This window comes from Tachypleus tridentatus, chromosome 4, assembly GCF_004210375.1.
Source record: "Tachypleus tridentatus isolate NWPU-2018 chromosome 4, ASM421037v1, whole genome shotgun sequence".
NCBI classification, from domain to species: Eukaryota; Metazoa; Arthropoda; class Merostomata; order Xiphosura; family Limulidae; genus Tachypleus; species Tachypleus tridentatus.
The window spans coordinates 27593079-27606321 of NC_134828.1; the positions used below are offsets into that span (position 1 = coordinate 27593079).

General features: G+C 34.5%; 1 protein-coding gene across 4 annotated transcripts in view; it reads right to left on the reverse strand.

The window, feature by feature from the left end:
• LOC143248740 (phospholipid-transporting ATPase ABCA1-like) overlaps positions 1-13243 on the reverse strand; it is a 75382-nt gene that overhangs the window by 1683 nt on the left and 60456 nt on the right. For all 4 annotated transcript variants that reach the window (XM_076497416.1, XM_076497418.1, XM_076497415.1 and 1 more), the window contains 8 exons: positions 11508-11631; positions 10598-10727; positions 9565-9682; positions 6113-6282; positions 1667-1808; positions 1416-1550; positions 1019-1122; positions 104-196 (listed from right to left, as the gene is read on the reverse strand). In XM_076497416.1, the coding sequence (XP_076353531.1) occupies positions 104-196; positions 1019-1122; positions 1416-1550; positions 1667-1808; positions 6113-6282; positions 9565-9682; positions 10598-10727; positions 11508-11631 (1016 nt within the window). The remainder of the gene's footprint in view (positions 1-103; positions 197-1018; positions 1123-1415; positions 1551-1666; positions 1809-6112; positions 6283-9564; positions 9683-10597; positions 10728-11507; positions 11632-13243) is intronic.

Below are 13243 nucleotides of genomic sequence, written 5' to 3' on the forward strand. Positions count from 1 at the left end.
TATTTTGGACACATACATACAATAGGTAACATCCTTTACCTTTCTCATAGGTTGAAAATACAGATGTTTCAGCATACTACAAGTCAGCCGTATAATTACTTACTTGTTTTTTAAATGCTGAATACTTCCTAGACATCGAAATTGTCCATTAACCATTATAGCCAGTCTAGTGCAAAGAGCCTCACATTCTTCCATGCTGAAAGATATCCATTAGATATTTAATCAAAGGTTAATGAAATATATCCATTACATCATTAAGCAAAGGTTAATGATGCATACTCATTACATTTTTAATCAAAGGTTAATGGAATTACCCATCACATTAAACAAACATTAATGAAAAATACCCATAACATCTTTAAACAAACAATACTGAAAAATACTCATTACATCTTTAACCCTTAAACAGTGAGAATGTTGTAGGTAGTAGCATCAATTGACCATGGCTGCCATTTAAGGGTTAAACATAGGTTAATGGAAGTTGTCCATTCCATCTTTAAACAGAGGTTAATGAAAGACACCAATTACCTCCTTAAAGAGAGGTTAATGAAAGATACCCATTATATATTTAAAAAAAGGTTAATGAAAATAAAAGGACTAAAAATTTCCCCCCCAAAAAATCCTTATATTCTCTAACACCCCAAAACCAGTATACTGTGTATAAAACATCTTAACCTATACTTGAAGTTTAGAAAAACAGTGTATCTTCATGTTTTTAAAGTGCTGTTACTAGTAGGTTAGAGAAATAAGACATCTCCATGTTTGTAAACAGTCTTGTTAGGTGATACAAGAGGTCTATTACATTTAACTTAATTTGCAAAGGAGATAATGTGAGTTCATGTGTAAAATGTCTTAATACTGAGAAATATTTATCTAATGATCTAACCAATGCTATGCTAATTTCATTAAAAGATTACACATGTGACAGCATCCTCTAACAAAGACTTTAGATGTGACATATCAAAATGCCCTGTTTAAAGGTTATGCTTGTGAAAGCAACCTCTTACAAGGATCTTACCTATGAGATGTAAGAACTACAGAACGTCCTTCTTTAACCATATCAATGATACAGTTCCATAGAAATCTTCTAGCTTTTGGGTCCATTCCTGTGGTTGGTTCATCCTGGAAAAATTGAGTAATTTATACATAATTAATAAAAGTGATAATAAACAAAGAGCCTCAGTATGAAATCGCAATCAATCTACCATATCTTACAATACCACTACAGCATAACCTTCTCTGCTGTGATTAAGTTCTACATTACTACTACAGTCACAATAGGAATATGTGATATGATAATATTGATATATAAATAAACAACTTTTTTATTTAAATAAATAAAGACATATAACATAAAAGTTAAATCAAAACTGTAAAATCATTCTCTTATCACACATCTCTGATGAAATACTTACTAAGAATACCACTGATGGGTTACCAAGCAAAGCTATAGCTGTTGAAAGTTTCCGTTTGTTCCCACCAGAGTAGGTTCCAGCACATCGATCTGCATAATCAGTGAGACCAAGTTTCCTTGTTCCCCAGCAGGCAATCTATTGAAAATATACATACACATTTTAACATTTAATCTCCAAATTAGCACTAGTTTAGAAATGCATTTTCTATAAAGCTTTGTGTAATAAAACAGATCAAATGTATCAACACCTACTTTTCTAACATATTTCTCTGGAATGCCACGAAGCCGAGCATAAAACTCCAGGTGCTCCATACCAGTTAGAAGCGAGTCCAAGGCATCAAACTGTGGGCAGTAGCCAATATTTTCTCTTGCTTTATCCACTTCTGTTTTGATGCTATTAGATACATGGATAAAAGGATCAATATTTGGTGATATGCCAACATTTCACTTGAGTTAAGTTAGGTAAAATGTTCAGTAGATATAGTACATGTAAGGTTGACTGTAAACTCGATTAAAGAATCATAAATAATAAAAAAAATCTTAAATCATCATCAAACAGAAAATACACTCTTTCACTCAAGTTATAATTTTCCTATACTGAAAGTATAGTTCTGATAGTTACCTCATCTCACATAACTTGCCATTCTTGTTCAGTGCTGCCTTCTATATGTAAAACAAAATTTTCACATGCCATAAGCCTTGAGCTCCACCTTACCTTAAAATCAATCATCTCACATGCATATCATCATGCAACACACTCTCCTGCAGCATGTGACTCCCTCCGTTTACTTCCACTGAACTATCACTTTGAGTTCTGGCAGAAAAACAGAAGCACTGGTTTTTCAGTGAGAAATGTGTCAAGTGGTACACACTTAATGGAAATACATTTCAGTAAAGGAAAATCATAACTTTCAATATGGTACATTCCCTCTGCTCACACGAATAGCTAGAATCTCATACTGAATGGTGGAGCCAGTGCAAGGGAAAGAAATAAGCAACTACAGAAAGGGTCCAAAGGACATCCTAAAAGAGTGGATCCTCGCAGTAGAGGATCACATGGGGGGAAACAACACCTCTTCTGTACCAGGTATACTCTGCCCAGTGTGGAAAGAGGTGTTGCAAACATGGACAGAAACTGGGAGGAGCACATTCAAAGGGAGAGAATAATGATTGGATAGGGATCTGAACCACATGATAGTGTAATCTCAATATCTTAGAGTATACCATTTGGAGTGAGAATAAAAGGATGTGCCTCCAGGTGTAGAGTGGCTAGGGCATGATGTAATGAACACAGCAAGTCAAAAACATCCAAAACCAGGGTTACCAGGAACTTACACCCACATGGGGATGTGGGAAGAGGGTCATAATGTTAGTTCAACAATTACAATAAAAAACTCATCCACCAGAAACCAATATCCATGTGGGAATAGGAAAGAGGATCACATCACCAGAAAATCAACTACAATCCAAAACTTAACCATCTGGTTGGGGTAGGAAAAAGGATCATCCTATCTTTACCTCAAGTTCATCAGATCAGAGGAAATCTCATACCACCAGATCTATAAATTGAACACATGATAGCAATGGGAGTAACTGATTGACTACTCTGGGAACCTGACTTCTTGTATTGTAAAGATGTATTTGTAATGTATACCATCTCACTCAAAACCAAATTGACAGGAACTGCCTTTAGTGCAATAACATTCTCAGTATAATACAATCATTGAGAAATAGAATGAGGAAGAACAATATTAATTTGCAAGTATCTCCATCATGATCCACAGTAGAGATATAGGAAAAAGAGTATAATTGTGTGAGGAAACAGGAACCTGTAATATGTGTGTGAGAACTTTTGTTGATTGATTTAACTCTAAAGAAAAAGAAAAGATATCGATATAAAAGATATCTTACCCAAAGTCTTACCAAAGTATGATGTATGGCTGTAGGTGGAAGACAATAATTCAAAGATGGAGATACAGCGATCCAATGCAAACAGTGAGATATGAACATATAAAGAGTAATCCACATACATGAATGAAGAATTTCTTTGAAAGGACAGCAAAGACGAGATGCCAGGGAAAAGGTAAGGTGCTTGATCTGATGAGAAGAAACTTGGAACAATGCATGGGAAGAAGACGATAAGCAAGAATAAGCCAATTAAATTTAAAAGCTGAACCGAACTGGGTAAGGTGGAAGAAAAAATATCACAAACAGAGGACAGTTGCCAAGCAATGAATAGACAGGCACAGATACCACAGAAAGAAGCTATGCAGGAAAGATAATAAATAGTATGGACAGGAAATGGTAGCCTATCCAGATATGAGTGAAAATAAAAGTGAGAAATAGAAGGATGTTAAATCAGTGAGAAGTTATTACCCTCCCAAGTCACTAAAGTTTTTATGGAGGAAAAATCAATCTGAATAAAGGAGAATAATTGTGGAATGATATATAAACATGCAACACTGATGGCATATAAATCCTACCTACAACGACCACATGATAGAAGAAGGAAATAAATCTCAAATGATAAATGGAAAACTGAGCATGAGAACAGTGGTTCAAACAGAGACAATATAAGGCAGTGAAGAATGAAATTAATATCCCAATCTGGAAGGAAATCACTCCAAGGTGGAGGAGTAATCTGGAAGGAATATGAGGAGAGGAAAAGGGTAAAAAATGTAAAAACTCTACGGTACTGGGAAAAATGAAGAATGTGGGATGAACAAGCAAGATAACCTGAGATCAAAGAAACAGAAGATCCCTGATCAAATATTCATATGAGGAAGTTTGTAATATAAGGAACCATGGGTATAGTGGGTGAAAATCTCTGACCAAAAGACTTATGGTGGAAAACATTCAACTTACCTTGATAAACATCTCTAGAGGAAGGGTGAATAGAACAAACTAAAACCAGATGATTCTAGGCAAGATAAAGAGAATGATCCAAGGCACAATGTACAACCAGAAGTTTCAGACAGTTGATGTAGTAAGATCTTTCACACCATTGAACTGAAACTTCCTGTTGATCAACCTACACATCCCAGCCTTGAAGGGAAGCATCCATGAAGATATATAAATCCAGATAAGATGGAGGAATGGAATACCAGTTGACATGTAAGCCTTGTCCAATCACCAGTGTAGATTGTCTCCATGGGATGGAGAAAGGGAAATATGACTTCCAATGGATTCAATATAAGATTTAATTGGTCATGCAGAGTTCAGAGAAGAGACTTCTTGTGTGCTCAACCCAAAAGGATAAAGGCTCACATGGAAGACCACATTCCCAAAAGCAATAGAACATTTGAAGCTGTAAGAGAGGGAGCAGTAAGGGAGTGAAGAACTGAAAGCTAAAAAACACACAAATAGACAGGATATTGCGTAAGTATGAGGAATGATTTTTGAATTTGATTAACCAACCCATATGAGTTTCCTCCAGGAGCAGTAGATGAGTGTGATGGCAGACTCCTATTTGGAACAAGCTAACAGAAGTTAGTCATCCATGCAATGATCAAAGCCCAACTCTTGAGCATGTAAATGTTGGGTGAATGCATTGACCACCTGACAAAAGACATACGAGTCTGAAGCAACCCTGAAGGGCAGATTGTGAAATGAATAAACTACCAATTGATGAATAAATGGAAGATAGTGTCTTGACTGACAAGATATCAGGATACATGGGTAAACATTTGCAACATCCACCTTTGTTAACCAACAGACCCAGAGAAAAACCCACCTGAGAGTGACAAAAGATTCCATGATAAATTAGGGAAAAACAAAAAATTAAGGTGTAACAAATCAATCACAGGCTGCCAGTTTCTCTTTTTGTTGGGTACTACAAACAGCCTGGAATAAAAACCTGAGGAAAGGATGACTGAGAGTTTGAAAGGCCACTTGCAAGAGAAGATCTTTTACTTCTTTAGGCAGATGCTGACTGATGGTAGGATACCAAGACAATGGAAAGGATATGGGTATCTGAAATAATGGAGAATGGAAGATAAATTATATGACAAGTCACATGGATAAAACCTAAATAACCCACAGATATTTGGAAGTGAAAAAAATTGATAAGTAAGCAACCACTGGACAAGAACCCACCAACTAGTCACCACTACTGTTGGTGACATGTCCATCTGCATCAAATAAAATTATGAGAAGAAGAACCTCTGGATGAAAGAAAAGATAATGGCCAAGAAGGAAATGGATTGGAAACAGTAACAAGGGAATGTCTAGGCTAAGAATGCAACAAATAATCCATCAAAGAAGAAAGTGTAGTGTGCTGTTGCACAGGCTTCCCATGAGATTTAAAAGTCTCAGGAATATTAATAAAAAAATACCATTGAAGATAAGGGGCTATACACACGTCTCAGAGATAAGGAGGTGGTAAGTGAACCTGGGGTAAGGCTTTGTTCATCCCCAGGAAATCCCCAAAACAGAGAAACCATTTGTATAAGGCTACAGCCAAAGACAAATGACAAAACAGGGGTAATCAGAGAGAGATAAGCAGTTTCTAGGAAAACCCTAACAATTTCTGAAGATATAGATGGCAGCACTGAATGAGTATAATTATTTAAGTGAGAAGAGATAAGTACTGTATTTGAAACCAGTACAAGTTTGTAAATAACTCTAAACACATACATTTGTCATTAAACATTTATAGAAGTAAAGCTTACTTGTTTAAAACAGTGTTAGGGACTGTACCTGAAACCATTAATAAAAGCATTCCCAGAAGTAACGGAAGTTCTTCCAGTTAACATCTTGAAGGTTGTTGTCTTTCCTGCACCATTAACACCCAGCAACCCAAAACAATCACCTGGTTTTACTATTACGCATAAATGATTGACAGCTGGGTGTTGTCCTGTCCTATACACCTAAAAGCAAAGTGCACAGATCCAATACTGTTATACAGACTGTATTATCACAAACACTGTACATATCTTACAGTTTGTAATTAAACTACAAATTCTCTACTGTATTTAAAAACACTAAAATAACATATTCTTCTAGAAATCAGAAATTCAGTCAAGAATTAGCTAAAAATCAGCTCAAGTACGAGGTCTGTTAAAAAAATACGCGGACTGGCGTCATAAAACAAAATGTACTTTATTTAGAAGTTACAGGTCTGGGACCCCTTCAAAGTACTCTCCTCCCCAATGCACACACTTATCCCAGTGGTGTTTCCACTTGTTGAAACAGTCCTGGTATGCTTCTTTTGTAATGTCCTCCAGCTCCTTCGTCGCATTTGCTTTAATCTCGGGAATCGTCTCAAATCTTCTTCCTTTCAAGGGTCTTTTGAGTTTGGGGAACAAAAAAAAATCGCAAGGAGCAAGGTCAGGTGAGTAGGGGGGTTGGGGAAGAACAGTGATCGAGTGTTTGGCCAAAAACTCACGAGTTCTGAGGGCTGAATGGGCTGGAGCATTGTCGTGATGGAAAAACCAGTTGCCACTCCTCCACATTTCTGGCCTTTTGCAATGGATAGCTTCCCTCAGAAGTTTCAGAGCTTCAATGTAGTAAGTCTGGTTCATTGTGGAGCCTTCGGGGAGGTACTTGTGGTGAACAACACCCTTAGCATCGAAGAAAACTGTCAGCATCACCTTGACCTTGGATCAAACTTGGCGAGCTTTTTTGGGTCTGGGGGATGTTTCACCCATCCACTGGGACGATTGGACCTTCATTTCAATGTCATAACCATAAACCCATGATTCATCACCTGTTATGATCCTTGACAAGAAGTTTTCATCTTCTTCTGAACGATCAAGCAGTTCCTGACAAACCTGGATGTGATGGGCTTTTTCTTCGTCCGTCATCAGGCGTGGCACAAATTTCGCAGCAACACGGTGCATCTTTAATTTTTCGGTCAAAATCTCGTAACAAGATCGAACTGATATCCCACACTCTTCAGCAAGCTCCCTGACAATCAGACGTCGATTTGCCCGCACCAGGGTGTTGATTTTGTCGACGTGTGGGTCGTCAGTTGACGTGGAAGGACGTCCAGGACGCTCATCATCTTCAATGGACTGTCGACCATCCTTAAAACGTTCATGCCACTTGAAACATGCCATACGCTTCATAGCAACATCACCGTAAGCCGTGTTAAGCATAGCAAAAGTTTCAGTCGCAGATTTTCCAAGTTTAACACAAAATTTCACAGCAAGTCGTTGCTCCTTCAGGTCATTCATTCTGAAATCCGCCAAACAAAAAAATCACACTTCACTTAAAACTGCATAGCTAATACACAAATGAAGATATCTGCAATTGGGAAATGGTGTCGTAATCAGCTAATCTGTGCAAACCTAGCGACACCAAGCGGAGTCCCCTGGAACCAACTGGAGCCTCGCAATTCAAACAGTCCGCGTATATTTTGAACAGACCTCGTAAAATGCATTAGCTACAATCATATTAGAAGCAAACAGTGTTGATCTAGCTGGCTTCAGAGCTGGGATTAAACAAGACTCAGAAATATCAATCTGACTTTTGCTTGGGGTCAAGATAAGTTGAAAAGGACACCATGAAGATAGGGTACAATAATTTATAAAAAATTGGAAGAAAATAAACATATTTAAGGAAACATCAAGATATTTAGAAAAAAAAGAAAATGTTGAAAACTTAAGGCAGTCAGAGAAAATGAAGAAATGCAAATTGAGGGTTACTAATAAAAAGATCACCAAGACTCACTGAATTCTGTTCTTGTCACAAGCCAAGAGTTTTGTAGAGCAACTGAAATGCATATACTTGTTTGTCATTAAGGGAAAGCTACAAAATAGGCTATTTGTGCTATGTTCACCATGGGTTTAGAAAGAAGTTTTTGGAGCTGTAAGTTTTCAGATGTACTGCTGAGCCATTGAGAAGCATTTAACTCTTTCAACATAGGCTTGGTCAATTTGACCAACCATGTGACCCCTTTATATTTGTTTGAAGTTTTTATAGATTTAATACTTCTAACTTTAAATATAATGCATATATCTTCAAAAAATTTGTCAGTCCTTCAGTTAACAGTACAAGTCTTTTACATACAAAAAAATCATATTTTTAGTGAAATATTTTTAATAAACTAAAATAAAGGTTTGTCCATGAATATATTGAGTATTTGATTTGAATAGCCCTTGTGAAAAGTAATTTTCATGTTATGATTAAAAATAGTTTTATCATCTCAAAAGTTTCATATTTTATGTAATCCCTAAAATCTCCTAATTACATTTCAAACTTATGTTTTTTCAGTAAAACTTCATATTTTATCTGTTATTTCCTTTATCCTAAATCAAACAGGGTCCGTTAATTTGACTGACCCCGTGACCACCAAAAAATCGTAATAAGTCTAAATTACACTTTTTTCTTTTTAAAATGACTTCAAATTGCAACAATAAACTTCATTTGTTTATCTGAAGTAGCTTTAAACTTGTAACAGTTAACATCTATTTCTAATTAAATTTTATTTTTTTATTGGCATTTGAACTGTGTCTATCTACTACCTGTGCCATTATAAGTTGTAAATCACTCATGGCATGTTCAGCTCACTTTATGCTATCAAATTACATTACCAACAAGTTACTACAAGCTGATCATGTGTGTGACTCGCAAAACATTTTTATTATTATTTACTTAATCTAATCTTGACTCACCTAACCCTATTTTTACATTTTAGTTACTTTTACAATAAATAAAGAACAAACACGAAATAAACTATCTACCCAATCTTATTTTTCTTCTTCTTGTTGAGGATATTTAACCCTACTTTTTTATACTAATGGTAGTAATGAATAAATAATTTTTAATTAATTGAATAATGCACCAATGAACATAGACTAATAACATGCAAAATATAGACAATTACCCCTACCTCTCACAATTTTTCTGGCTTTCTAACTATGTGACAAGAGTTGTTACAAATTCACAGAAGCTAGTTACGTTTTTAATGGGAACATAGTCTGTATTCTGAGTGAAACTGACTATTATTTGTTCAAAACACAGCATTATGCAATACATTATTTGATAAATGAAAACCTTGACTTTCTAATCTAAGAAATTTCAAAAGATGTGTAACATTGGTGATTTTTGAAAATTTTTTCAACTTTACAGGAGTAATCCCAAAATTTAGTTTCTTAACATAACTCTTACAAAGTTTCACGTTATGTAGCAATGTTGGACTGTCTTACCTTTGTCAGATTCTCAATTTTTAGCACAGCATCTTTACTACTACCATTCAACACCTTCTTCCTTTCAGCAGCAACATCATCATCTACATCTTCTATTTCTTCATCGATGGAGGGTTCTCTGATGAACAAGGAAAAAAAAGAAAAGATATTTAAATATTTGAAAAAGTGACATTTAGCAGACTAATCTTAAAACAATATACTAATGATATTAACATAGACATCTTGAACACAGGAGAATGAAGTCTTCTAGAATATCAGAAAAACTATAGCTTATAATTAAAAACTTAAATGCCAAAAGTTTGCAAAGTATCAGAAGTCAGTATGTGTGACTTTGTGATAAAAATCTTTTTAGCTACAGTTTTTTCTTCACATTCCTACTAATGTGTACATTATTGATTAAAAGTAAACAAATGGTGAAAATAGCATTTCAGATCTACCTCTTGTCACCCACAAGTTATTGTTCAAGAGGCCTTATATAAATACCAAAACAGTATTATACTGTAGGTATAAATAGCATTTCAGAGAATCTTGTTTTCCCATCATCCAGCCCAACTACAAAATTCAAATACTGAAAGTACGGTTTCTTGGGCAGTAACTTGTTGAACATAAGAAATAGAGCTGAAATGCATTTTTACAAACCTTGATTTTGAATCTACATTGGAGAAACTGAGAGGAATGTCAGAAAAATATCTGCACTTCACACAATTTTTATCACAAATTTTAGGTTTAAAATTAAAATTAGAAACCCATGTTTTTTAAGGTTTCATGACATATATAATGGAAACTATAAGTTATAACAAGCTTATAATTAAAATGAGAAAGTGTGTTCTTCTCTAAGCAAAGCCACATCGGGCCATATGCTGTAGACGTACCACTGTACTAGCAGGGGACAAATTAGAAAGAAATACTTTCGTCATATTTTAATGCTGTATTATACAAACACATACTTTAGTAGATCCAGTAGTCAGCTTTCATATTGATTATTTTACTAATGATAATACTAATTAAGTCTTATTCTGTTACAACAGCTCACCTTTTAGATATAAAAAATCGATACTGAATCAATATGGTCAAGAAGAAAAAACCAACAGCTTGGACGGACATGCTTAGCAGGTTACGACCCAAAAAGTCCCACTCCATGGGATCCCGAAAGGTGTTGATTCCTGTGTTAATAATAATAAAAATTCTTAATCTATATTTGGCACTAAATCTTGATCTATTTCTTGGACTCATGACCTAATTATTAATAATTCATCAGAAAAATTATAATTTGGAAAAGAAGAAACAGCTATTATTCTGTAACATAAAGCTGTAATACAAAAACTGTGAGAAGACATACAGCATATATTAGATACCACAGTAAAAGTGTATTACCATACAAACTTATAAGTCAATATTAATATTGCTATACAAAAACTGATCAGTCCACACAAATATTACAATCAAAAAACAGAAATTTGTCAACACAATTATTAAAATTAGATAATCAGTAAGACAATAAACAATATTAAACAAAAACCAGTAAGTCAATAAATATTACTACACAAAATCCAGTAAGTTGTAAATCAGACAAAAATTTATTACTCCCAACCCACAAATCTTACTACATCTCATATATCCAATCTTCTGTGTGATGACAAGGTTGATCAAACCCAACCCACAGATCTTACTGTCCCTAATGTATCCATTCTTCTGAGTGATCATGATTGTACCATATCCAACCCACAGATCGTACTGTCCCTAATGTATCCATTCTTCTGAGTGATCATGATTGTACCATATCCAACCCACAGGTCTTACTGTACTTACTGTTCACACATTTATACCTAATATTTATTCTTTTCTGTGTGATGACATTATCTTGATAACAAGACTTACCACATCTCGCCTACAGATCTTACTATACCTTATATTTATATTCTTCTTGTTATGACAAGACATACCAAATCGTGCAAAGGTTTCAGCTGCTAAATGGTTAGTTGACATATCCATCAATCCTCTACCAAGACAGTAGTGAGGAAATATGAGAAACACCTTCTTGAGAATGGCAGCTATTGCTCGTAATTCCTGTAAACACAAGGAGTTAGTTGTTCATGAAAGACATTAACACAATGAATCATTTTTACATAACATAAGCATCAAAACATGTTTAATATTTTTTGTTATTGTTGCTAATTTGAAAGCAATCACCCATCCTATCATGAAAACCGTTTACGTACTGGTTAATTAAGTCACATGGAAAACAACAACAAGACAACTTCTACTAAAAGCAAGTGAAGTTCTGTTGGATTAAACTTCCTATCATCAGCCTGGCTGTAATTTTGCACTACTCCAGTTAAAATGTTTTTTTTCTTCTCATAGTTACAGCAATATCTACAAGCTGCAAAAACTTTAGTATTGCTAAACCTTTTAAGAAAAAAACGTCTTTGATGGAATATATGAAAAACATGCTTTAAATTCTTAAACTAACACACAATTCACGGTTCTGAATTTATTAAAGCGTACCTTTGTTTTGATGAAGTAACCACTTCAATGAGAGGTTATTTCATTATAATCAAACACTTTGAATTTATTCACTTAGAGTTTGTGTGCATGTTTTTTTATAGCAAAGCCACAACGAACCATCTGCTGAGTCCACCGAGGGGAATCGAACCCCTAATTTTAATGTTGTAAATCCATAGATTTACCGCTGTACTAGCAGAGGCTTTATTCACTTAGAATCATATCCACTTCAAAGTGAGTTTACTCTATTAGAACCATATCTAATTAAGAAAAAGGTATTCTAGTGGAGCCAAAACTAGATCAAAATTAAATTACTCTATCAGAACCACAACTACTTTAACCCTCTTGCCTTTGGTATCCTTTATTATGCACGACAGAGACTTTAAATGTCTTACATTCAAAATGGTATATCAATTAGTATAGCATAAAATCTTAACTAATAATAAAATTTTAATAGTGTACAAGTTTTAAGTTCCTAATTTTAAAAAGCAACATTTAAAAAAATCCTGAATTAATCTACTGTGATGTATGCAACATTTTCTCTAGGTGTCTTCTCAATTTTACCCACCACCCCTTGAGAAAGTACAAAATTAAACATAAATTACTCACTATAAAATCTTCATTACTCAGACAAACCATAATTTTGTATAGCTTTCAATTCTGTTTGATTACAAAGCTATCCAATAGATTATCAGATCCATGCTGCCACACCCATCTGTCACATTCTCTCTTTCAGGATTTGTTAATAGTTCTCTATTATGTATAAGTATACAATGCCTATAACCAATAAAAAGTCAAGATTTTCATCTATAAAATAATGTATTGTATTATGTTGTGTTCTGCACAGATAAGCATCAATTTCACTTATAATACAACTTTGTTTCCCACAGGAACCACAACAGCTAGCTCTGGTGAATTTGAAACAGCTCTTGTCACATAGTTAAAAAGTCAGACAAATAGGGATTGTTAGAGGAAATTGTCTGATTTTTGTACATCATTAGTCTATGCTTTTTGGTGCATTATTTAGTTCATTAATACTATTAAGAAAAGAAAGTAGGCTTAAATGTTCTTGACAATTGACAGCAAGAGAAAAGAAGATTGGATAAGTACTTTATTTATTTATTATTATAAAAAATTAACTAAAACAGGGATATTTTTAGATTAATTAAAATTAGAT